This window comes from Oncorhynchus keta, chromosome 29 (assembly GCF_023373465.1).
Source record: "Oncorhynchus keta strain PuntledgeMale-10-30-2019 chromosome 29, Oket_V2, whole genome shotgun sequence".
NCBI lineage: Eukaryota > Metazoa > Chordata > Actinopteri > Salmoniformes > Salmonidae > Oncorhynchus > Oncorhynchus keta.
The window spans coordinates 40,350,258-40,373,956 of record NC_068449.1 but is presented as its reverse complement, the minus strand read 5'-3'; the positions used below and the strand labels follow the sequence as shown (position 1 = coordinate 40,373,956).

The following is a 23,699-nucleotide window of genomic DNA, read 5'->3' as shown; positions in this document are numbered from 1 at the left end:
TAAATCATTATTTCTTTACCATTCTTATGTGTGCGCTCTTTGTAAATATAGGAGAGCCCTTTGCCTTCTCCCGACAATCTTACCACTGACCTGCACAACTCTCTAGGGTATTCTGACTTGCCCATGTGAGGGAGCCAAACCAGGCAACTACACTAAATGTTAAGACAGGCTCAATAAAACAATTTGTAAAAGGACAAACAGATTTACATCAGGCCTTCTAAGTTTACAAAGGAAGTACAGTCTGGATTGGTATTTAGATAACACTGTCCCAAAGTTCGCTCCTAAGTTCAGCTTGTTGTTAACTATTGTACTGATGGTGATTGACTTGGAGCGAGACGGCCGCTTCCTAAAGTCCATGATTAGGTCTTTGGATTTCAGCACCAGAGGTCAAACTTGTCCACTGAATCAGGTCATCAGAATCAGACGTGCCAAGATTAGCAGTGTCATCGGAGTATTTTATGTACTGTATGTTCTCTCAGGGCAGGTGCTCCTACAGTCCTCTGTATAGTGTAACCAGGACAGGAGAGATGATTGAGCCCTATGCTGCACTCACAGTTGAATCTCACCAACGGTGGTCTATTTGACAAAAAATATAAAATCCACAGAATGAGTTTAGGACTTAGGTTCATATTCAAAAGTTTCTGACCCATTAGATATGGCTGTATAGTGCTAAAAACACTGGAAAAGGCCAGAAACACCATCCAGGCATAGGACTTAGCAAGGTGTAGTACAGTAGGAACACAAGAACATCGTCCACCCCATTGCTTATAGGCAAATTGAATGGGGTTTGTATGTGGGAGAGAACCAAACACTCCAGATTTTTCATTATGACAGGCGTTAATGCAACAAGTTGGAAATTGCTGAGGACAGCAGAGCGGATCTTCTTGGGCACTGGGAGTACGATGGATGGTTTCCACAGGGCTGGTAATGTATGCTCCCTCAGTGAGCGATTGAACAGCTCACAGAACACATTCAATTCAGTTGCTGATGTTATCTGGGGCAGTTTTGTTTACTGACATTTGATTTAACTCCCTATCAACATATGCTTCCTCTATAACCAAATCAGCTTCCCTTGTGCTAAAGATAAAAATTCACACAACAGCTCATCCTCCTCCGTACTGAAGTCCAGACTATCTAACCTAGAATAAAAAGTGTTCAGACTCTTGGAAAAATCTATGCAATGTTCTTTTGATTGGACATTGAGCTCAGTGTGGTTAGTTGGTAGTCCAGAGAGGGTTTTAGGCCCTTCCAAGTACCCCTCATCTTTCCATCCTGGAATAGTCCTTCACCCTTTTATTTGTAACCCTTTTTGCTTATTTTATTGGTCTGTTTAGCTTCAGCTGAATATGCTTTGATTCCATCCTTATTACCAGAGGAAAATGCTATTTATTTTCTAATTTAATGTTATTTCCGGTTCCTTTGTAATGCAGGAAATATGATTTGAAAACACTTTTTGAAGAGACCACTGTATCCTCACAAAAATGTATATAATCAGACAAAGCCTCTAAAGTATCATCCAGTGTGACATTTTCTGAGAACAGTCCAAATCTGTACTGCCAAAGCAGTTTCGCAGCACTGTCCTGGATGTTTCATTCCACTGTTTGACTGATTTATAGACCATTCCCTCTTTGTAGTTTAGTTCGGTAGGCTGGTATGAGGTGGACTGCATTATGAGTCGCAGTGCTTAGAGGAGCCTTCTGAATAGACTGGTGTTTTACTACCCCATGTTGCACATGTAACATATTGCTGATAAGGAAGTCTTTTTGAGAGTACAGCTGTTGAAATCACCCAGTTTTACTGAAATCGGGGAGTCCGGGTGATTTTGACTATGCGCTGCACGCAAGAAGAGATAACATCTGCAGTGCACGTAACATTGGCTGTGGGTAGTACATAGACAAGAATGATAAAGAACTGACCGAATTCACAGGGCAGGTACTTTGGTCTGAAGAAGAGGGATAGTAGCGCCACATCTGATGAGCAGTGCGATTCCAGAGTGGTACAATATACTACAATGCAAGCTAGATCTACTCAGGCTTTTATAAAGCTAGCCAACTTCAGTTAGCTTCACACTCCATCTGAGACTTCATTCGTACTATGACAGTGGATATTGCTCGACTGCCTGCCGCTAACTCTATGAGGGATGTAGCACGTGGCGAACACCGAATTCGGGATTGAGACAATGCTGAAAAATCTAAAAAGCGATGGCCGATTTCAGTGCCACATTTTTATTAAATCAAAATTAATTGAGAGTTTTCTTGCAAATTCAGAAGGCTATAGTGTGAAATAGGCCATTAGAAGTGCGGTCTCTTTTAATCTGGCCCTCAAACCATCATGGTCACCTAATAATCCCCAGTTTACAATTGGCTCATTCATCCCCCTCCTCTCCCCTGTAACTAATCCCCAGGTCGTTGCTGTAAATGAGAACGTGTTCTCAGTGAATTTACCTGGTAAAATAACAGCTAAATAAAATAAAAAATATTACGTAGCTTTAATGTCGTCTTTGGTGTGCTGATCAATTTCAACAGCTAACGACCTGCTAACGAAACTACCTGCTACTCAGGCCAAAAAGCTAAAATATGCATATAATTAGAGATTTGGATAGAAAACACTGAAGTTTCTAAAACGGTTTGAATGATGTCTGTCAGTATAACAGAACTCATATGGCAGGCAAAAACCTGAGAAAAAATCCAACCAGGAAGTGGGAAATCTGAGGTTTGTAGTTTTTCAAGTCATTGCCTATTGAATATACAGTGTCTATGGGGTCAAGTTGCACTTCCTAAGGCGTCCACTAGATGCCAGCAGTCTTTAGAACCTTGTATCAGGCTTCTACTGTGAAGGGCGTGAGAATAAGAGCTGTTTGAGTCAGGTGTCTGGCAGAATGCCATGAGCTAAATCATGCGCTTGGCCATGAGAGTATACCTCCTTTTAATTTCTAAAGACAAAGGAATTGTCCGGTTGAAACATTGAAGATTTATGATAAAAACATCCTAAAGATTGACTCTATACATCGTTTGACATGTTTCTACGAACTGTAATATAACTTTGACATTCCATCTGAACTAAGCGATCGCACATTGAGCATTTGGATTACTGGGCTAAACACGCAAACAAAAAGGAGGTATTTGGACATAAATGGACTTTATCGAACAAAACAAACATTTATTGTGGAACTGGGATTCCTGGGAGTGCATTCCGATGAAGATCAAAGGCTAGTGATTCATTTAAAAATCGCTATTTCTGACTTTTGTGAGCCCTCTCCTTGGCTGGAAATTGGCTGTATGGTTTTCTGTGACAAGGTGCTGACCTAACAATCGTTAAGTGTGCCGTAAAGCCTATTTGAAATCGGACACTGTGGCTGGATTTACAAGAAGTTTATAATACTTGTATGTTTTAGGAATTTTAATTATGGGATTTCTGTTGTTTTGAATTTGGCGCCCTGCAATTTCACTGGCTGTTGGCGAGGTGGGACGCATATCCCAGAAAAGTTAATGAAAAAAAAAAAAAAGAAAGAATACTGACATGCCAATGCCTAACCACTGATACAGGCTAGGGTGTACTCTGCCCAGAGTAGGTGAAAACGCACTTTCGTGATGACATTTGCCTTCTTTACAGTTTACCAAGACAAATATGATTCTTCCTGTTCTGAATCGTTCTGTGGGTTTTTTCTCTAACATATTATAATGAAACAGCAGGAAGCAGGTCGAGGGTTCTAGCCCGAAGGCCAGAGCGCTATCGACTGTGCCGCAAAAGCATGCTCGAGCGGCAGAGTCGATATCCACGCTTATAAACCCAGAGTCGTTACACGACTCCCTCCTTTCAAAGAGCGCATCCTCACGATAGCTTGCGACTCAACGTCTTATAGGAACGGGCTCACCGGCCAAGCACACGCACAGTCGTGGATGCAAGGTCCGATCCCACTTCCGACACCAATGTAATGAAACAGCAGGGAGCAGGTCTCGAACCCTCGACCTTCTAGCCCGAAGTCCAGCACGCTATCAACTGTGCCGCAAAAGCAAGCTCGAGTGGCAGAGTCGATATCCACGCTTATAAACCCAGGGTCATTACAATATCATTATATCCAAAACGTCGGATTTTGTAACCTAATAATTCCGATTTAAAAAGCACCGAGCTCTATTGACAGTAGCGTAGCTTTCTCGCTGAAACTTTTGAGGATTATACATTTTTTGGTCATCGTCTTCCAAGTTGTTTTCTGCAGGTCGGAAAAAGCTAAAATAGAATGACACGAGCTGAATTAAAATGTAAAAGGCTTTGAAAATAAAGCTTGCAGTATGCTCAGGCCTTGATATTTTATCAACACTCGAATGGTCAATGTTAGTATCAGGAGTAGGTTAATCTGATCTTAGATTTGTGATAAAAGGAAACTTAAACAAGGGATTGACCTGCACACGCTGGGCGGGGCGCTAATGGCCCCGTCGGCTGGGGCAGCGGCAGGCGGCTCGGCTGGGGACAGGCACATGCCCTGGTGGTGGGCCTCCATGAAGCCTGGGGCTGGGGTGGCTGTCGTTAGGAAGGGCTGCGAGCCCATGCTGGGGTAGTGGTGCTGGGCGGTGCTGCCAGGCGCAGGTGGCAGGGCTGGGCCAGATGAGAGGGGAGGAAGGGAGGCCAGGCCTGTGGGGCTGTTCCTAGGGGCGATAGGGCCAGGTTGTTGCCTATGGTCCTCTTTACCTATATTGTGAAATACGTCACCTGGCAGAGACAGAAAAAAAAATGCATACGAAATGCACATTCAGCAGCTGAAGATCGGAGACAATTTACATGAAGTCATCTCAAATGCCCCAATGGAGGAAATGCATTTACAATCTATCAACACTAAGTCACACCCATGTTTTTGGGTCATCGGGTATATTCTGACCTCTGCGTGTCTATTGTGTATTTGGAACATGTTAAATTACAATCAATACTGCAAACACTTTCCCTTTCTCAGGCAGCTGTCCTGTGACATCAGTACAGATCAAGGAGATGTCTATGAAAAGAAGCTAATTCAGGCCATTGAAACGCAGCCTTGGGGCTAGTGACTGCTAGCCGTAAGCACCCCCCCACACACACACTTTGTCACGTACAATGGGGCAAAAAGTATTTAGTCAGCCACCAATTGTGCAAGTTTTCCCACTTAAAAAGATGAGGCCTGTAATTTTCATCATAGGTACACTTCAACTATGACAGACAAAATTAGAAAGAAAAATCCAGAAAATCACAATGTAGGATTTTTAATGAATTTATTTGCAAATTATGGTGGAAAATAAGTATTTGGTCAATAACAAAAGTTTCTCAATACTTTGTTATATGCCCTTTGTTGGCAATGACAGAGGTCAAATGTTTTCTGTAAGTCTTCACAAGGTTTTCACACACAGCTGCTGGTATTTTGGCCCATTCCTCCATGCAGATCTCCTCTAGAGCAGTGATGTTTTGGGGCTGTTGCTGGGCAACATGGACTTTCAACTCCCTCCAAATATTTTCTATGGGGTTGAGATCTGGAGACTGGCTAGGCTACTCCAGGACCTTGAAATGCTTCTTACGAAGCCACTCCTTCGTTGCCCAGGTGGTGTGTTTGGGATCATTGTCATGCTGAAAGACCCAGCCACGTATCATCTTCAATGCCCTTGCTGATGGAAAGAGGTTTTCACTCAAAATCTCACGATACATGGCCCCATTCATTCTTTCCTTTACACGGATCAGTCGTCCTGGTCCCTTTGCAGAACAACAGCCCTAAAAAAGCATGATGTTTCCACCCACATGCTTCACAGTAGGTATGGTGTTCTTTGGATGCAACACAGCATTCTTTGTCCTCCAAACACGACGAGTTGAGTTTTTACCAAAAAGTTATATTTTGGTTTCATCTGACCATATGACATTCTCCCAATCTTCTTCTGGATCATCCACATGCTCTCTAGCAAATTTCAGACGGGCCTGGAAATGTACTGGCTTAAGCAGGTCGACACATCTGGCACTGCAGGATTTGAGTCCCTGGCGGCATAGTGTGTTACTGACGGTAGGCTTTGTTACTTTGGTCCCAGCTCTCTGCAAGTCATTCACTAGGTCCCAACGTGTGGTTCTGGGATTTTTGCTCACCGTTCTTGTGATCATTTTGACCCCACGGGGTGAGATCTTGCGTGGAGCCCTAGATCGAGGGAGATTATCAGTGGTCTTGTATGTCTTCCATTTCCTAATAATTGCTCCCACAGTTGATTTCTTCAAACCAAGCTGCTTACCTATTGCAGATGAAGTCTTCCCAGCCTGGTGCAGGTCTACAATTTTGTTTCTGGTGTCCTTTGACAGCTCTTTGGTCTTGGCCATAGTGGGAGTTTGGAGTGTGACTGTTTGAGGTTGTGGACCGGTGTCTTTTATACTGATAACAAGTTCAAACAGGTGCCATTAATACAGGTAACGAGTGGAGGACAGAGGAGCCTCTTAAAGAAGAAGTTACAGGTCTGTGAGAGCCAGAAATCTTGCTTGTTTGTAGGTGACCAAATACTTATTTTCCACCATAATTTGCAAATAAATTCATAAAAAGAATCCTACAATGTGATTTTCAGGATTTTGTTTCTCGTTTTGTCTGTCATAGTTAAAGTGTACATATGATGACAATTACAGGCCTCTCATCTTTTTAAGTGGGAGAACATGCACAATTGGTGGCTGACTAAATACTTTTTTGCCCCACTGTATGTACAGATCAACAAGACATGGAGATATAGCGACTTTAGACTATGCAGATATGGCTCAGCTCCAATACCCACACTAACATACTTCTTAAAGCTTCTGCATGCAAGAGTGTATTATGAAGACATTGTGATATTATTGTTTGTTTTGGACTGCTTGTTCGGGCACTATTATTTTTTTCGTTGAGGCAAAACGAAGTCGGTAGCCGAAGTCTACGCCCCTTCGTTGGTGATTGGTCAACAGTAGGTATTCTTCAAGTCTTTGTTGTCCTTCTACAACATACCTTTTAATTGAAAAATGCTGCACCAAACATCTTAGTTAAATGTAAAATTGCACGACTAAGATCTTCGTCAAAAACGTCAAAATTAACAGACAGATTTCTTGAGTTCTTAGTTGAATTCTGACTACAGCGTCTCAAAATGGGCGAACAGTACTACTGCTGCTTTTATGAAATATTTCAAGCGAAGATCTTTTAAGGGAGTACACAAGCACACTAGTTCGGTTATGAAGCATGCTGACGCCTTTAGAATTAACCAAACGTATGCATGTGGTGGTGTGTTAGTATGGATATTCGAGTGTAGCAGTGTGCCATCGGGCTAGCCCAAAGCTGCGCTCCTCCTCCTCTTCAGTTTTACCTAAGGAGTTGGGTCTTTTAGATGAAACTTGGATGTGATTATTACTTGACTGGACAGTGGTTGCCGTGCAGGAGACTGAGGCGGTGGAGGCAGAGGTGGCCATCACCACTTTGTTGGCCTCCAGGAAGGCATCTTGGAAATTGTAGAGACACTTCTTCTTGGCGGTGTTCTTCCTCTCCCTGGGCAGGGGCTGTTGCTGCTCCGATGGCGAGGGGGGGAGGAGGTGAAGGGGGGTGGACTCGGACGAGGCGGTGTGGGCATGGTCCCCATAGCCCGAGGAGGGGAGGGGCACGCCGGGGTGGGGTGATCCCAGCATGTCCCCTGGAGATGAAGACAAACATTTTATTTGTATTTATTTCACCTTTATTTAACCAGGCAAGTAAATTGAGAACAAATTCTTATTTACAAGGATGGCCTGGCAAAAAAACATTTGAAAAACAAGAGTTCGCCGCATGTGTAAGATCCTGTGTAAGCCTAAAGATTTAGACGGGCGAGAAAGAACATCGGACAAACAATAAGGATGGCTGTCACTGTACACAAAGTTCAAGAGTACATTGAATTCTATAGCACGAGGGTGGAACAATTCTACTATAGTAGAATGAACACTGAACCTTGTCAGGACCCATCCTTGTGTAAACTACAGAGACCAAGTCAGAAGGAGGAGGAGCTGGGGGAAGCAGGCTGAAATGGGAGTGGAATGGGACTCTTACAACAAGATCAGGCATGTAGTTGCAGGCAATGGAGCTCGGAGCTGAAATAAAATAAGCCCCTCCTCCTTTAGCCTACATCAGGGATGGCAGAATCATCTTTCTCTTGGAGAACAACTTGGTATGCAGGCTTTTGCTCCACCCCCATTGTACCACACCTGATTTAGCTAATTAAGATGAATTATTCAGTGTAAGCAGCTGGTTAGTAGAATCAGGTGGACTATATTAGGTTTTGTAGTGAAAGTCTGCAGTATGGTAGCTAGCTCCGTGGTAAAGTTCCCACACAGATCTAGGATCAGCTTTCCCTCCCCCAATCTTAACTGTAACCATTAGTGCAGAAAATGCTAAACAGACCAAGTACCAGCGTCAAAGAGCGATTTCACCCTACACCAGCTCTCTAGGAGGAAGGTTGGTCATCCATGGGCTAGATGAAGAGGTATGTTCTCACCTGGCAGGGGCTCCGGCAGCAGCACTGATGGGTTCCAATTCTTCATCATGGCAGCGTCACAGATGTTCTCGAACTTGAGCGAGAGGCACTGCAGCGAGCTGTTCCAGTCGCCAGCGCCTCCGCCAAAGCAGTTCTGGTAGACGTGGTCCGGTAGGGAGGGGCTGAAGGCCTGCTGCTTGGGCCCTGTGTGGCTCGATGTGGGGGAAGGGGGGAGAGGCTAGGAACAGGATAGAATAGTTCCGTTTGATCTTACAATCTTGATGGTTGTACAGTTGTCTCATAAAACTGAAGAACCTCTGCGTTACTCTGGACCCTGACCTCTCTTCTGAAGAACATAAAGAATATTTTAAAGAAGAGCAGCTTTTCTACATCTTCTTAAAAATAATCGACAACTTTTTGTCCAAAAATTATGCAGAAAAGTTCATCCATGCTTTTGTCACTTCTAGATTAGACTACTGCAATGCTCTACTCCCCGGCTACCCGGATAAAGAACTAAATAAACTTCAGTTAGTGCCAAACACGGCTGCTAGAATCTTGGCTAGAATCAATATTTGATCATATCACTCCAGTATTGGCTTCCTGTTAAGGCTAGGGCTGATTTCAAGGTTTTACTGCTAACCTACAAAGCATTACATGGGCTCCTACCGTACGCTACAGTCACAAGACACAGGCCTCCTTATTGTCCCTAGAATTTCTAAGCAAACAGCTGGAAGTAGGACTTTCTCCTATAGAGCTCCATTTTATGGAATGGTCTGCCTATCCATGTAAGGACGCAGACTCGGTATCAATCTTTAAGTCTTTACTGAAGACTCATCTCTTCAGTAGGTCCTATTTTGTATTTATTGAACTGTTATTTAACTAGGCAAGTCAGTTAAGAACAAATTCTTATTTACTATGATTGAGTGCAGTCTGGCCAGGGGTGCAAAGGTGAACGGCAAGACACTGGAGTGACGAATCGCCCTTGCCGTTTCTGCTTGGTTGGCTCCCCGCTCTCCACTGGGATTCTCTGCCTCTGCCCAAATTACGCGGGCTGAGTCACTGGCTTACTAGTGCGCCACCATACCGGCCCTACGATGGGTGCAGTATCTATGGTGCAATAGTCTGTGCCAGGGGGCTTGGTTCAGTCTATCCTATCTGGTGTATTTATCCTGTCTTATCTGTTGTTCTGTGTGCCTGATGACTCCAGCCTAGCTCCTCTCTAGGGTTCTGCCTATTGAGAGTTTTTTCCTAGCCAAATAAATGTGATTGATTGATAGTCCTAGACTAAAAAGCATTTTCCATTGATCTAGCTTTTTAGTCCAGGAGTACGCTTAATCTGGGTTCGGGAAACTGGCCCTTGGTGCTTGGACCCTCAGCCCATATTAATTCTGTGTCTGTGAAAAAAACAGCCAAAGTAATGCCAATAAATGCAATAAGGACACAGAATCAACTACATTTGCTCAGACCCTTAGTCTCACAGGATATTTTCAATAGTGACAGCTTTTTACAACAACACTTGGCACAACCAAGCTGCAATCCCTCATAGTAGATATTAGAGGTCGACGATTAATCGGAATGGCCGATTAATTAGGGCCAATTTCAAGTTTTCATAACAATCGGAAAACGGTATTTTTGGACACCGATTTGGACATTTTTAAAAATATTTTGAACACCATTACTTAGTCTTTATTTATCTAGGCAAGTCAGTTAAGAACACATTCTTATTTTCAATGACGGCCTTGGAACGGTGGGTTAACTGCCTCGTTCAGGGCCAGAACGACAGATTTTTACCTCGTTAGCTCGGGGGATTCAATCTTGCAACCTTACAGTTAACTAGTCCAACGCTCTAACCACCTGCCTCTCAATGCACTCCACGAGGAGACTGCCTGTTACGCGAATGCAGTAAGCCAAGGTAAGTTGCTAGCTAGCATTAAACTTATCTTATAAAAAACATTCAATCATAATCACTAGTTAACTACACATGGTTGATGATATTACTAGTTAATCTAGCATGTCCTGCGTTGCATATGAAGTGCGTATTGTTGCTCCAATGTGTACCTATAACCATAAACATCGATGCCTTTAAAATCAATACATGGAAGTATATACATGTATTTTTAAACCTGCATATTTAGCTAAAAGAAATCCAGGTTAGCAGGTAATATTAACCAGGTGAAATTGTGTTCATTGCACGCAGAGTCAGCGTATATGCAACAGTTTGGGCTGCCCAATTTGCCAGAATTGTACGTAATTATGACATAATATTGAAGGTTGTGCAATGTAACAGGAATATTTAGACTTATGGATGCCACCCGTTAGATAAAATACGGAACGGTTCCGTATTTCACTGAAAGAATAAACATCGTGTTTCCGACCATGTTAATGACCTAAGGCTCGTATTTCTGTGTGTTATCATGTAATTTTACTAAGTCTATGATTTGATAGCGCAGTCTGACTGAGCAATGGTAGGCACCAGCAGGCTCATAAGCATTCATTCAAACAGCACTTTTGTGTGTTTGCCAGCAGCTGTTTGACTTCAAGCCTATCAACTCCCGAGATTAGGCTGGTGTAACCGATGTGAAATGGCTAGCTAGTTAGCGGGGTGCGTGCTAATAGCATTTCAAACGTCACTCGCTCTGAGACTTGGAGTGGTTGTTCCCCTTGCTCTGCATGGGTAACGCTGCTTCGAGGGTGGCTGTTGTCGATGTGTTCCTGGTTCGAGCCCAGGTAGGGGCGAGGAGAGGGACGGAAGCTATACTGTTACACTGGCAATACTAAAGTGCCTATGAGAACATCCAATAGTTAAAGGTTAATGAAACACAAATGGTAGAGAGAGAAATAGTCCTATAATTCCTATAATAACTACAACCTAAAAACGTCTTACCTGGGAATATTGAAGACTCATGTTAAAAGGAACCACCAGCTTTCATATGTTCTGAGCAAGGAACTGAAACATTAGGTTTCTTACATGGCACATATTGAACTTCTTTCTTCTCCAACACTTCGTTTTTGCATTATTTAAACCAAATTGAACAGGTTTCATTATTTATTTGAAGCTAAATTGATTTTTATTGATGTATTATATTAAGTTAAAATAAGTGTTAATTCAGTATTGTTGTACTCGTCATTATTACAAATAAAGAAGAAATCGGCCGATCAATCGGCATCTGCTTTTTTTTTTTGGGGTCCTCCAATAATCGGTATCGGCGTTGAAAAATCATAATCGGTCGACCTCTAGTAGATATGAGCTCATTTGATACCGTGCGACCTCGTGGCATATCCATGGAATTACAGTGAAACATCCAACCAAAAAAAAGGTATAACAGAGTTGAATCACTTCCTTGTGATGATGTAAATCCCCTGAAGGGAATGTATCAATGGGCAAATTCGTTTTGCATGGCCCGGTGCCCCGTTTGGGTGGAGATTTCACTTAAGGACCAATGGAATAGTCTAAAATGAAAAAACTCCACCCACCCGGGGCCATGCAAAACAAACTCCACCAATGAAAAGTTCCCAAGGTGAAAACACCCAAAATTACCAGTTAAGAGGGATGAGAGGTGTTACCACTCAAATCATATCCTTAAATCATGTAAATACCCATCACTTTTCTAGACAAAGTATAGCCAATACAGTGTCTAACTAGGGCTGTGACAATAATGGAATTTTTGGTAACAATTGTCATGCAAGTGACAACTGTTACTCAATTGTCGTTTTGTTGAATAAAGTTTTGAGCTTATAATGAGTCTTTGAAAATTTGCTACAACATACCTAATGAATATAACACAGCTTTGGTGACACCACTGTCTCAAAAACAAATGGTTTTGACTGATTGGAACTTTTGGAAATTCAGCTTCTCCTCCCGACCTCTCGTAAAATGATTACCAACTTTACCCAATTCATGTAAAAATTAAAAACTGCTATTTGGCAAACTACACATAGTTCAATCCCCCATTCTCCTAAAAGGAATGTACTAATACGATGACGATTATCATTTTTTTTGTTCATGGTCATTGTCCATAACTGATTATACAATAACTGTGCTAGCCATATCTGTATGTGACTATGGCTGTATCCCAATACCCATAAATGACTTCCATTCGTTGTCTCCTCTCCCTCAAGACCATTGAAATGGTTTTCACCCATCAACACCCTTACAGAGCAGTGGTAAGATCAGTAAGGGACACAAGTAAAGGAAGCCTTTCAAGACTATTGATGCACAGCCTGTATCTGTTGAGCATTCAGGAGTTAATATAAGCTGCCCCTAACCACTGACACAGGGTGAGATTTCATTCACCCCGCCCCCTCGGACACCCAAGGTCAGTATTGGGAGTAGGGTAACATCTACCCTTAACCCTTGTTGGTGGTATGTGTGTGTTCACTCACCTTGCTGTGTGAAAGGGAGGGGCTGGGGTAGAGTGTTGGGTGCAGCAGGGGACGGGGCAGGTGGGAGAGGTTATGCAGGGGCAGGTGGCCGTGGATGTGGGGGTAGAGGTGGAGGGCAGAGTGGTTGGGGGTCTGGTTGTTGCCCTCAGTGAAGAACTGATGGTGGTGGCCGGAGGGGGGCGTGTGGATCCGGCGGGGGGAGAGAGGGGGAGCTGGGCCCAGGGGGGGGAGGGAGGAGGACAGGTCCTGGTTGCACACGTGGCACTCACAGGCGTGCTGTTCCACCTGGAACGAGAGAGAAAGAAGATGGCTACCGTGAGTTTTACTTCATTTGCACCAATGTGAACATTTTACGCTAGATGGCGACATACACAATCGGCTGTGTTCCCCATGCATTGGAATCTATTCAAATTGAATAGAATCTTTCTCTAGGTATTCCATATCTCAGTAGGTTAACCTGACTCCAATTCTACCTCGAGCCCTAGTTGTGTAGTGTGGTTGTACCTGTTGCTGTTGGTAGTAGGGCGGAGGGCTGTTGCTCTTCCCTGGGGAATGCTCCCTCCGCTGGCCCGGAGGCTCCCCGCAGCTCTCCTCGTCAGCCTCCTCCTCGTCGCCCTCCGACGAACTACTGCTGCTCCCTCCAGGAGACTGGAGGGGGAGAGAGAAATCAGAGTAAGAGGGGATAGTGAGGGGAATGGAAAGAGAGAGATGGGAGGAAGTGGCAGAGGATGAGAGAAAACAGAGGGGAGTGAGGAGGATAGAGATGGAAGAGAGCAAGGAAGCAGGAATAACTAAGAGTCAAATAACATTTCCTCAATCAAATCTGTCCCAGTCCAGGAACTTGGACAGAGAAATTGAGCAGCGAAATGTGTTAAACTTGCATCAAGGGCACCATCACTCACGGTGTATGGTAAAGTTTCCCCAGATGCTGATCTTGGGCCAGTTTTGCATATCCCCCACTAATGGTTAAGGTCAGGATTGGGGGAGGGGAAGAATATCCTAGATCTGTACCTAGGGTAAACTACACCCCGGAGCAGTCAACCACCCACACACCTCAACTTTGAGCGCCATGTTCTCTCCGCCACCATTGAGCTCGCTGTGCAGGCCGTTCATGCCGGCCACCACCCCTGGGTCCTCATAGCTGCCCATGGGGTAGATGTCCGCAAACTTGCCCAACAGTGGAGGCACTTCATCGTCGTCACTACCATTGCGAGGAGGAGGAAGGAGAGATGGGGAAAGGGGAAAGAGAAAATAATGAAGGTGAATATCAAAACAGGAGTGGCCCTGTTAACATGATAAAATTATTATAGGAAATGACATTACATGATTGGAGAGCACATACCCGATAACAAGGAGTTATATCTACATATACCACAAGAGTAACCATAACCACAATAAATACATTATAACAACATCAACTAGATATTGGGATAAATCCTGCTGGTAGCATGAACTAGAGCTGGGCAATCTGGACCAAAAAAAAAAACAAATCACGATAAATTGGATGAATAATCACAATAATGATAATTGAACAATAACTTTATAACAAAGTGCAACAGTTATTTTTTGTAATATTACCCTTAAAACTCATACTTTGAATATTGTAGCTATCAAATTGTCCCATTAACTACCCGTAGTAGCAAACTTATTTCATACTTCACATTTAATTTCTTTGGGGTAGGGGGCAGTATTGGGTAGCTTGGATGAAAAAAGTGCCCAAATTAAGCTGCCTGCTACTCAGCTGTAAAAGCTAGAATATGCATATAATTAGTATATTTGGATAGAAAACACTGAAGTTTCTAAAACCGTTTGAATGATGTCTGAGTATAACAGAACTCATATGGCAGGCAAAAACCAGAGAAAAAATCCAACCGAAAAGTGGTCTTTCAACTATGCCCTCATTGAATATACAGTGGGATATTAGTTGTTTCACTTCCTACAGCTTCCACTAGATGTCAACAGTATTTAGAACCTGTTTTGAGGATTCTACTCTAAAGGAGGGGCTCATAAGAGATCTTTGAGTGAGTGGTCTGGCAGAGTGCCACAGCCTCGGTCATGTGAAAGGAATTGTCCGGTTGGAACATTGAATAAGTTTTATGTTAAAAACATCCTAAAGATTGATTCCATACTTAGGTTGGCATGTTTCTACGGGCTGTAACAGAACTTTTTGAACTTTTCGTCTGACGTTCGGCGCGACCTGAACGCGCTTTTGGATTTGTTTACCAAACGCCCTAACAAAATAAGCCATTCTGCTTTTTGTGACTCTTTTCTTTGGCTGGAAAAATGGCTGTGTTTTTCTGTGGCTTGGTGGTGACCTAACAATCGTTTGTGGTGCTTTCGCTGTAAATCCTTTTTGAAATCAGACACTGTGGCTGGATTAACAAGAATTTTATCTTTAAAATGGTGTAAAATACTTGTATGCTTGAGGAATTTTAATAATGAAATTTTTGTTGTTTTGAACTTGGCGCCCTGCACTTTCACTGGTTGTTGCGGGGTCCAGTCCTAGACAGGTTAAGGGCTCCTGAGTGGCGCAGTGGTCTAAGGCACTGCATCTTAGTGCAAGAGGCGGCACTGCAGTCCCAGGATCGAATCCAGGATGCATCACATCCGGCTGCGATTGGCCCAGCGTCGTCCAGGGTTTGGCCAGGATAGGCCATCATTGTAAATTAATCCCCGAGATGGCATAGCAGTTCAGACGTCTTTTGTCCTCGTCTTGTCGTGTCCTGTATATATATATATATTTACAACTTCTTTTCACATTCATTTTATTTTTATTTTCCATCAACTCATCTTCAAAACACTCTCCTGCAACCCGCCTCACCAATTTATATTTATAAATAAGTATTATTTACCTCAAATCTGCAATCCTCCAAGAAGCTAGCCAGAAGCTAGCCAGAAGCTCCAAGAAGCTAGCCAGGAGCTAGCTAGAAGCTAATCAGAAGCTAGTTCAGAAGCTAGTTCGCTTCTTTACTGGCAAATCGTTAGTATTCAGCTAACCACGGTTTGTGGTCATCAGCTATCCTTTAGCTCGAAAATCTATTGCCAGTTGTTGTACGCCGCGGCTCGGAACGGAACATACCGGACCAATTTTTCTCTCCATGTCCTTGGATTTCGGCTGCTCTCTGGACATTCATTCCCGGATCTCACAGCTGGCTGGCTGCTGTCCGTCTGCTCTCGTCGATTCCGGAGCAAGCATCGGTTGCTCCTGAGCTCCGTCAATCACTCCTGGGCTGCAGTCACCTATCCGGACCCGTTTTACCGCCTAAGCGGAGCCCCACCGGGCCTTCACAACTGGACTGCCGACGTTATCTACCCGAAGGAGATCCGGCTGGCTCCTCCGTCGCGACGTTACCTGAACGCCCATCTGCGGCCTGCTAACCGTTAGCTGTCTTACCGGCTGCTCTCAGAATAGACAATCGGACAATTTATTTATTTTTATTATTATGTTTCTTCTTGGGCCTCTATAACTATATCTATCTATTGTTTTTATTTTATTTTTGTTGTGTGATTTGGACTAATCCCCTCTACCACACGGAACCCCACTAATCTACTTACGGAACGCAAGAGGTGGCTAACAACAGACCTCCATCCTATGCTAGCTTGCTACCGATGTCCTGGCTAGCTGTCTAAATCGCCGTGACCCCCAAACCAACCACTCCACTCACTGGACTCTTTTGATCACTCGACTAAGGATGCCTTTCCTTAATGTCAATATGTCTTGTCCATTGCTGTTCTGGTTAGTGTTTATTGGTTTATTTCACTGTAGCGACTCTAGTCCTGCTCACTATACCTTATCCAATTTATTAGTTCCACCACCCACACATGCAATGACATCTCCTGGTTTCAATGATGTTTCTAGAGACTATATCTCTCTCTTCATCACTCAATACCTAGGTTTACCTCCACTGTATTCACATCCTACCATACCTTTGTCTGTACATTATACCTTGATGCTATTTTATCGCCCCCAGAAACCTCCTTTTACTCTCTGTTCCAGACGCTCTAGACGACAAATTCTTATTGCCTTTAGCCGTACCCTTATTCTTCTCCTCCTATGTTCCTCTGGCGATGTAGAGGTGAATCCAGGCCCTGCAGTGCCTAGCTCCACTCCTATTCTCCAGGCGCTCTCTTTTGATGACTTCTGTAACCGTAATAGCCTTGGTTTCATGCAGGTTAACATTAGAAGCCTCCTCCCTAAGTTTGTTCTAATTCACTGCTTTAGCGCACTCTGCCAACCCGGATGTTCTAGCTGTGTCTGAATCCTGGCTTAGGAAGACCACCAAAAATTCAGAAATTTTAATTCCAAATTACAACATTTTCAGACAAGATAGAACTGCCAAAGGGGGCGGTGTTGCAATCTACTGCAAAGATAGCCTGCAGAGTTCTGTCCTACTATCCAGGTCTGTACCCAAACAATTTGAACTTCTACTTTTAAAAATCCACCTCTCTAAAAACAAGTCTCTCACCGTTGCCGCCTGCTATAGACCACCCTCTACCCCCAGCTGTGCTCTGGACACCAATTGTGAACTGATTGCCCCCCATCTATCTTCAGAGCTCGTGCTGCTAGGCGACCTAAACTGGAACATGCTTAACACCCCAGCCATCCTACAATCTAAACTTGACTCCCTCAATCTCACTCAAATTATCAATGAACCTACCAGGTACCCCCCCAAAGCCTTAAACACGGGCACCCTCATAGATATCATCCTAACCAACTTCCTCTCTAAATACACCTCTGCTGTCTTCAACCAAGATCTCAGCGATCACTGCCTCATTGCCTACATCCGTAATGGATCAGCGGTCAAACGACCTCCACTCATCACTGTAAAACGCTCCCTGAAACACTTCAGCGAGCAGGCCTTTCTAATCGACCTGGCCGGGGTATCCTGGAAGGATATTGATCTCATCCCGTCAGTAGAGGATGCCTGGATATTTTTTAAAAATGCCTTCCTAAACATCTTAAATAAACATGCCCCATTCAAGAAATTTAGAACCAGGAACAGATATAGCCCTTGGTTCTCCCCAGACCTGACTGCCCTTAACCAACACAAAAACATCCTATGGCGTTCTGCATTAGCATCGAACAGCCCCCGTGATATGCAGCTGTTCAGGGAAGCTAGAAACCGTTATACACAGGCAGTTAGAAAATCCAAAGCTAGCTTTTTCAAGCAGGAATTTGCTTCCTGCAACACTAACTCAAAAACGTTCTGGGACACTGTAAAGTCCATGGAGAATAAGAACACCTCCTCCCAGCTGCCCACTGCACTGAAGATAGGAAACACTGTCACCACTGATAAATCCACCATAGAGAATTTCAATAAGCATTTTTCTACGGCTGGCCATGCTTTCCACCTGGCTACTCCTACCCCGGTCAACAGCACTGCACCCCAACAGCAACTCGCCCAAGCCTTCCCCATTTCTCCTTCTCCCAAATCCATTCAGCTGATGTTCTGAAAGAGCTGAAAAATCTGGACCCCTACAAATCAGCCGGCCTAGACAATCTGGACCCTTTCTTTCTAAAAATTATCTGCCGAAATTGTTGCCACCCCTATTTACTAGCCTGTTCAACCTCTCTTTCGTGTCGTCTGAGATTCCCAAAGATTGGAAAGCAGCTGCGGTCATCACCCTCTTCAAAGGGGGGGACACTCTTGACCCAAACTGCTACAGACCTATATCTATCCTACCATGCCTTTCTAAGGTCTTCGAAAGCCAAGTCAACAAACAGATTACCGACCATTTCGAATCTCACCATACCTTCTCTGCTATGCAATCTGGTTTCAGAGCTGGTCATGGGTGCACCTCAGCCACGCTCAAGGTCCTAAACGATATCTTAACCGCCATCGATAAGAAACATTACTGTGCAGCCGTATTCATTGATCTGGCCAAAGCTTTCGACTCTGTCAACCACCACATCCTCATCGGCAGACTCGACAGCCTTGGTTTCTCAAATGATTGCCTCGCCTGGTTCACCAACTACTTCTCTGATAGAGTTCAGTGTGTCAAATCGGAGGGTCTGCTGTCCGGACCTCTGGCAGTCTCTATGGGGGTGCCACAGGGTTCAATTCGTGGACCGACTCTCTTCTCTGTATACATCAATGAGGTCGCTCTTGCTGCTGGTGAGTCCCTGATCCACCTCTACGCAGACGACACCATTCTGTATACTTCCGGCCCTTCTTTGGACACTGTGTTAACAACCCTCCAGGCAAGCTTCAATGCCATACAACTCTCCTTCCGTGGCCTCCAATTGCTCTTAAATACAAGTAAAACTAAATGCATGCTCTTCAACCGATCGCTACCTGCACCTACCCGCCTGTCCAACATCACTACTCTGGACGGCTCAGACTTAGAATACGTGGACAACTACAAATACTTAGGTGTCTGGTTAGACTGTAAACTCTCCTTCCAGACCCATATCAAACATCTCCAATCCAAAGTTAAATCTAGAATTGGCTTCCTATTTCACAAAGCATCCTTCACTCATACTGCCAAACATACCCTTGTAAAACTGACCATCCTACCAATCCTCGACTTTGGCGATGTCATTTACAAAATAGCCTCCAATACCCTACTCAACAAATTGGATGCAGTCTATCACAGTGCAATCCGTTTTGTCACCAAAGCCCCATATACTACCCACCATTGCGACCTGTACGCTCTCGTTGGCTGGCCCTCGCTTCATAATCGTCGCCAAACCCACTGGCTCCATGTCATCTACAAGACCCTGCTAGGTAAAGTCCACCCTTATCTCAGCTCACTGGTCACCATAGCATCTCCCACCTGTAGCACACGCTCCAGCAGGTATATCTCTCTAGTCACCCCCAAAACCAATTCTTTCATTGGCCGCCTCTCCTTCCAGTTCTCTGCTGCCAATGACTAGAACGAACTGCAAAAATCTCTGAAACTGGAAACACTTATCTCCCTCACTAGCTTTAAGAACCAACTGTCAGAGCATCTTACAGATTACTGCACCTGTACATAGCCCACCTATAATTTAGCCCAAACAACTACCTCTTTCCCAACTGTATTTAATTAATTTATTTATTTTGCTCCATTGCACCCCATTATTTTTATTTCTACTTTGCACATTCTTCCATTGCAAAACTACCATTCCAGTGTTTTACTTGCTATATTGTATTTACTTTGCCACCATGGCCTTTTTTGCCTTTACCTCCCTTCTCACCTAATTTGCTCACATTGTATATAGACTTGTTTATACTGTATTATTGACTGTATTATTGACTGTATGTTTGTTTTACTCCATGTGTAACTCTGTCGTTGTATCTGTCGAACTGCTTTGCTTTATCTTGGCCAGGTCGCAATTGTAAATGAGAACTTGTTCTCAACTTGCCTACCTGGTTAAATAAAGGTGAAATTAAAAAAAATAAAAATATGTTCTGAAATGACTTGCCTAGTTAAATAAAGGTTAAATAATTCTCTAGAGAAAGTCAGTTGTCAAACTGAATATATTCAACTGAAATGCGTCTTCCGCATTTAACCCAATCCCTCTGAATCAGAGAGGTGCGGGGGGTTGACATCCACGTCTTCGGCACCTGGAGAACAGTGGGTTAACTGCCTTGCTCAGGGGCAGAACGACAGATTTTTACCTTGTCAGCTCAGGGATTCGATCCAGCAACCCTCCGGTTGACCCAATGCTCTAACCTTAGGCTACTTGCCGCGCCTAGTAGGGCCCTATACGTTATTTATCGTAATGAACGATATCAGCATAATGTCCACGATAAGTATTGATAATTTTCGGTTGATCGTCCCAGCACAAGCATGAACTCACAAGCCTGTTCTTTGTTCATTTTAGTAATGTGCATCTTTGATAAATATATAAATATATATATTTTTTACATTATTGTAATGTATTGCTTTTATTGTATGTTTTTTTTCTGTGATATTTTATTGCTTTACATGATACACTAAGGTCTTGTTTTGAAAATAAATTTGCTATAATCTGCTGAATAAATAAATACACATTTTTACAACAAAGAACACGCCACCCCTGGTGGACTTACAAGGTGGTGGCGACCCCTTCTGGCAGGATGAGGTGTGAGTGCTGCTGTATGGTGATGGGCGAGCTGGAGGCCGAAGCGGAGGCTGAGCTGCCCCCGGAGGAGAGACTGGGGGGGTGCACCTCGGTCAGGTAGTCCCGGTGCTGTGGGGGCTCCGTGGCCTGAAGCGGCAGCTTGATGTGGAGATCCTCGGCAATGGGCGAGTCCATGATGCCGCACGTCAGGATGTGGGAGAGGCTGCAGTCGTCGCAGGTGCATCTGGGAGAGGAGCAATGGTTGTTAATTAAAAGGTGGTTTCACAAAGTTTGGGTCGCAGGTGGCCAGTGATGGTGTTCCAGGTCATCGTTTTTGTGGTTAATATATTATATTGATGTGGTTCATGAGATGCTAAACACTTTTATACCCCATTTCCTTTCAGGTCACTAAATAACACTGGGTACTGGTTGAAACATCGGTTTGTTTTACTTTGGGTTAATAAATGATTAAAAACATACTCGCACACAAGTTTGAATGTCTCATTGGACTTGTGTCATACAATACCCACATAGGTAAAAAAAGAAATATATATATTCAAATAAAATGATTATTTTACTTTACACGCTACAAAGAAACAAACGCACCATCTGTAAATCGCAAGCAAAATGAATCCTCTAAAACTCACCGTCTTCGATAATTGCAATTTGGACAGTCTGGAATGCTGAGACGAGAGGAGAGCATTCTCATCGTGTCTGTAAAGTTACTGTCACCAGCTAAAGACTTCTTACTGCTGGTTAACTACAAAGAGAAAAATAATACAATTCACGTAACAGCAGATTTAAAAATGTACACGGTCAAAATCTGTCTGACCAGTTTCTATAGACTTTTTGTTCATCATACCTGTTCTTCTATAAACCTCCTCTGCTTAAAGAACTCCCAGTCTTCCTTCAGCATCCGTTGTTTTGTTTTCAAAGTCTGGAAATGGGTAGACATTAATTATATATATAAATACAATATATGCCATTTAGCAGACGCTTTTATCCAAAGCGACTTACAGTCATGTGTGCATACATTCTACGTATGGGTGGTCCCGGGAATCGAACCCACTACCCTGGCGTTACAAGCGCCATGCTCTACCAACTGAGCTACAGAAGGACCACAATTATGCGCTTTGACAGATGGAGGTCAAAAAGTGTCAGCTTTTTAATAAATTAGAGAGCACCTATTCACATTTTCTCTGTTGGACTATATAAATAATATGACATACATAAAATGGGTAAGGATTAGGGAATGAAAAGATAGCCAATGCTGATACCTAGAGTAACTGTCTTATTACTTGAAATTGAGTTGCGTGATAAACCACTTACATTTTTGCTAATTAAAGACTTATGTGGTTCTGTCCGTTGATTTGTGAGATTCTGGCCCTCCACCTTAAAAAGCAGCTGCCAGAAAGAGAAAACTAGTTGTTAAGCATCAGAAAAAAACAAAAGAAAACCATTCAAAAGAAACCATTCAAAGGAGACATTTGTTAAAAACCTTCAGGACATCACAATATGTAAATTACACTTAAGTTCCATTGTCACACACAAGGAACTGCCCGTGGAAAGTAGCAGAGAAAGGCATATTGTGTGTGTATTTGATGTTTTTCTCTCGGTCTGTGTGTGTGTACCTGTTCGTCAACGTAGTCGTCAATCCTCTTCTCACACTCCTGCCACTCGGCCGCCACGGCAGCCATCTCCTGCTCCAGCTGCTGGTAGCTCTCCAGCAGGGTCCTGTACATGTCTTCGTTGTACGAGTCGAGGGAGGCCGTGCCGTGCCTAATCAGAAATTGCATAATTTTTTTAAAGAAAACATTGGAAACACACAGCTAGGCCAGTTTATCATACCAATGGCCTATTTAGGTTTGAGGATAGACCAGGTTTAATGATGTTGCTATACTAAGACGAACAAAACAGGGATTATATAGGGAGACTATAATACATTTTAAAAAATAAAGAATTCTCACGGAAGAATACACTTTAATAACGCCTCTTAATGGCTGTTTTGTCATTCGACTCAGTCTTACCTCAGCTGTGCAACCAGTGCAGGTAAACTGCTGTGCAGGATGGGCTCAGAGAACACCAGGTTCTCAAAAAGGTGCTTGTTGTGCAGCTCCCACGTCACCTGGAACTTTTGTAAGTGTTCGTTCTCCTGTGGAAGCCAGACAAGAAAAGAATAAGGAAACCAAGTTAATGCGGCCTGGCGGTAATGCCGCAGCCTCAGGCACACATGTCTACTGTGTTCGCATAGGGTCGTATCCGGCCGTTTGACACAACCTCCCTGTCTCTCCCCATTATCATCCTCTTTCACTATCTGTTAATGAACTTTAAAATTTTTTTTTATAAAATAATATTTTGGAAAAGTCTTTAACATACAGTGCGGTCCAGAATTATTGACACCCTTGATAAAGACAAACAAAAATGACTGTATAAAATAATTCAAATACTGTGCTATATTGTATGCTCAAGCACACATCAAAATCCACAAAGAAATGCTTAATTGGTCACAAAATCTACATTTTGCAATGGCCATCTCAGCTCAATGCCGTTATCCTCAAAAGGTGAAGTATTGAAATATTAATTATTTTGACCCCTACCTTTGAGAGAAAAAATTATATTACTTGGTAAACAAAATTGCTTTCTCTGAGCAATTCTATTAGTATAAAATAATTTACCAAATCTCTTTGAGCATAAAATATAGCTCACTATTTAAATCATCTTTATCAAGGGTGTCAATAATCCGGACCTCACTGTGTCTGTGTCTGTGTGTATGTATGCATGTATGTATAACTTAACAGGAGCGACACCATTGTCAGGTGTCTAAATGGCTGCTACCCCAT

The 23,699-nt window shown here is 43.3% G+C and overlaps 1 protein-coding gene across 1 annotated transcript in view; it reads right to left on the bottom strand.

Annotated features, from left to right (window-relative positions):
- The window catches only part of LOC118362889 (protein FAM193A-like), a 42,587-nt gene that overhangs the window by 5,679 nt on the left and 13,209 nt on the right, over positions 1-23,699 (bottom strand). Inside the window, exons 7-18 of the mRNA XM_035743603.2 lie at positions 22,887-23,011; positions 22,491-22,638; positions 22,189-22,263; positions 21,722-21,796; positions 21,507-21,619; positions 20,849-21,103; positions 13,884-14,031; positions 13,335-13,478; positions 12,831-13,115; positions 8,469-8,685; positions 7,314-7,634; positions 4,401-4,707 (exon numbers count right to left, since the gene is read on the bottom strand). Coding sequence (XP_035599496.1) covers positions 4,401-4,707; positions 7,314-7,634; positions 8,469-8,685; positions 12,831-13,115; positions 13,335-13,478; positions 13,884-14,031; positions 20,849-21,103; positions 21,507-21,619; positions 21,722-21,796; positions 22,189-22,263; positions 22,491-22,638; positions 22,887-23,011 — 2,213 coding nt within the window. The remainder of the gene's footprint in view (positions 1-4,400; positions 4,708-7,313; positions 7,635-8,468; positions 8,686-12,830; positions 13,116-13,334; positions 13,479-13,883; positions 14,032-20,848; positions 21,104-21,506; positions 21,620-21,721; positions 21,797-22,188; positions 22,264-22,490; positions 22,639-22,886; positions 23,012-23,699) is intronic.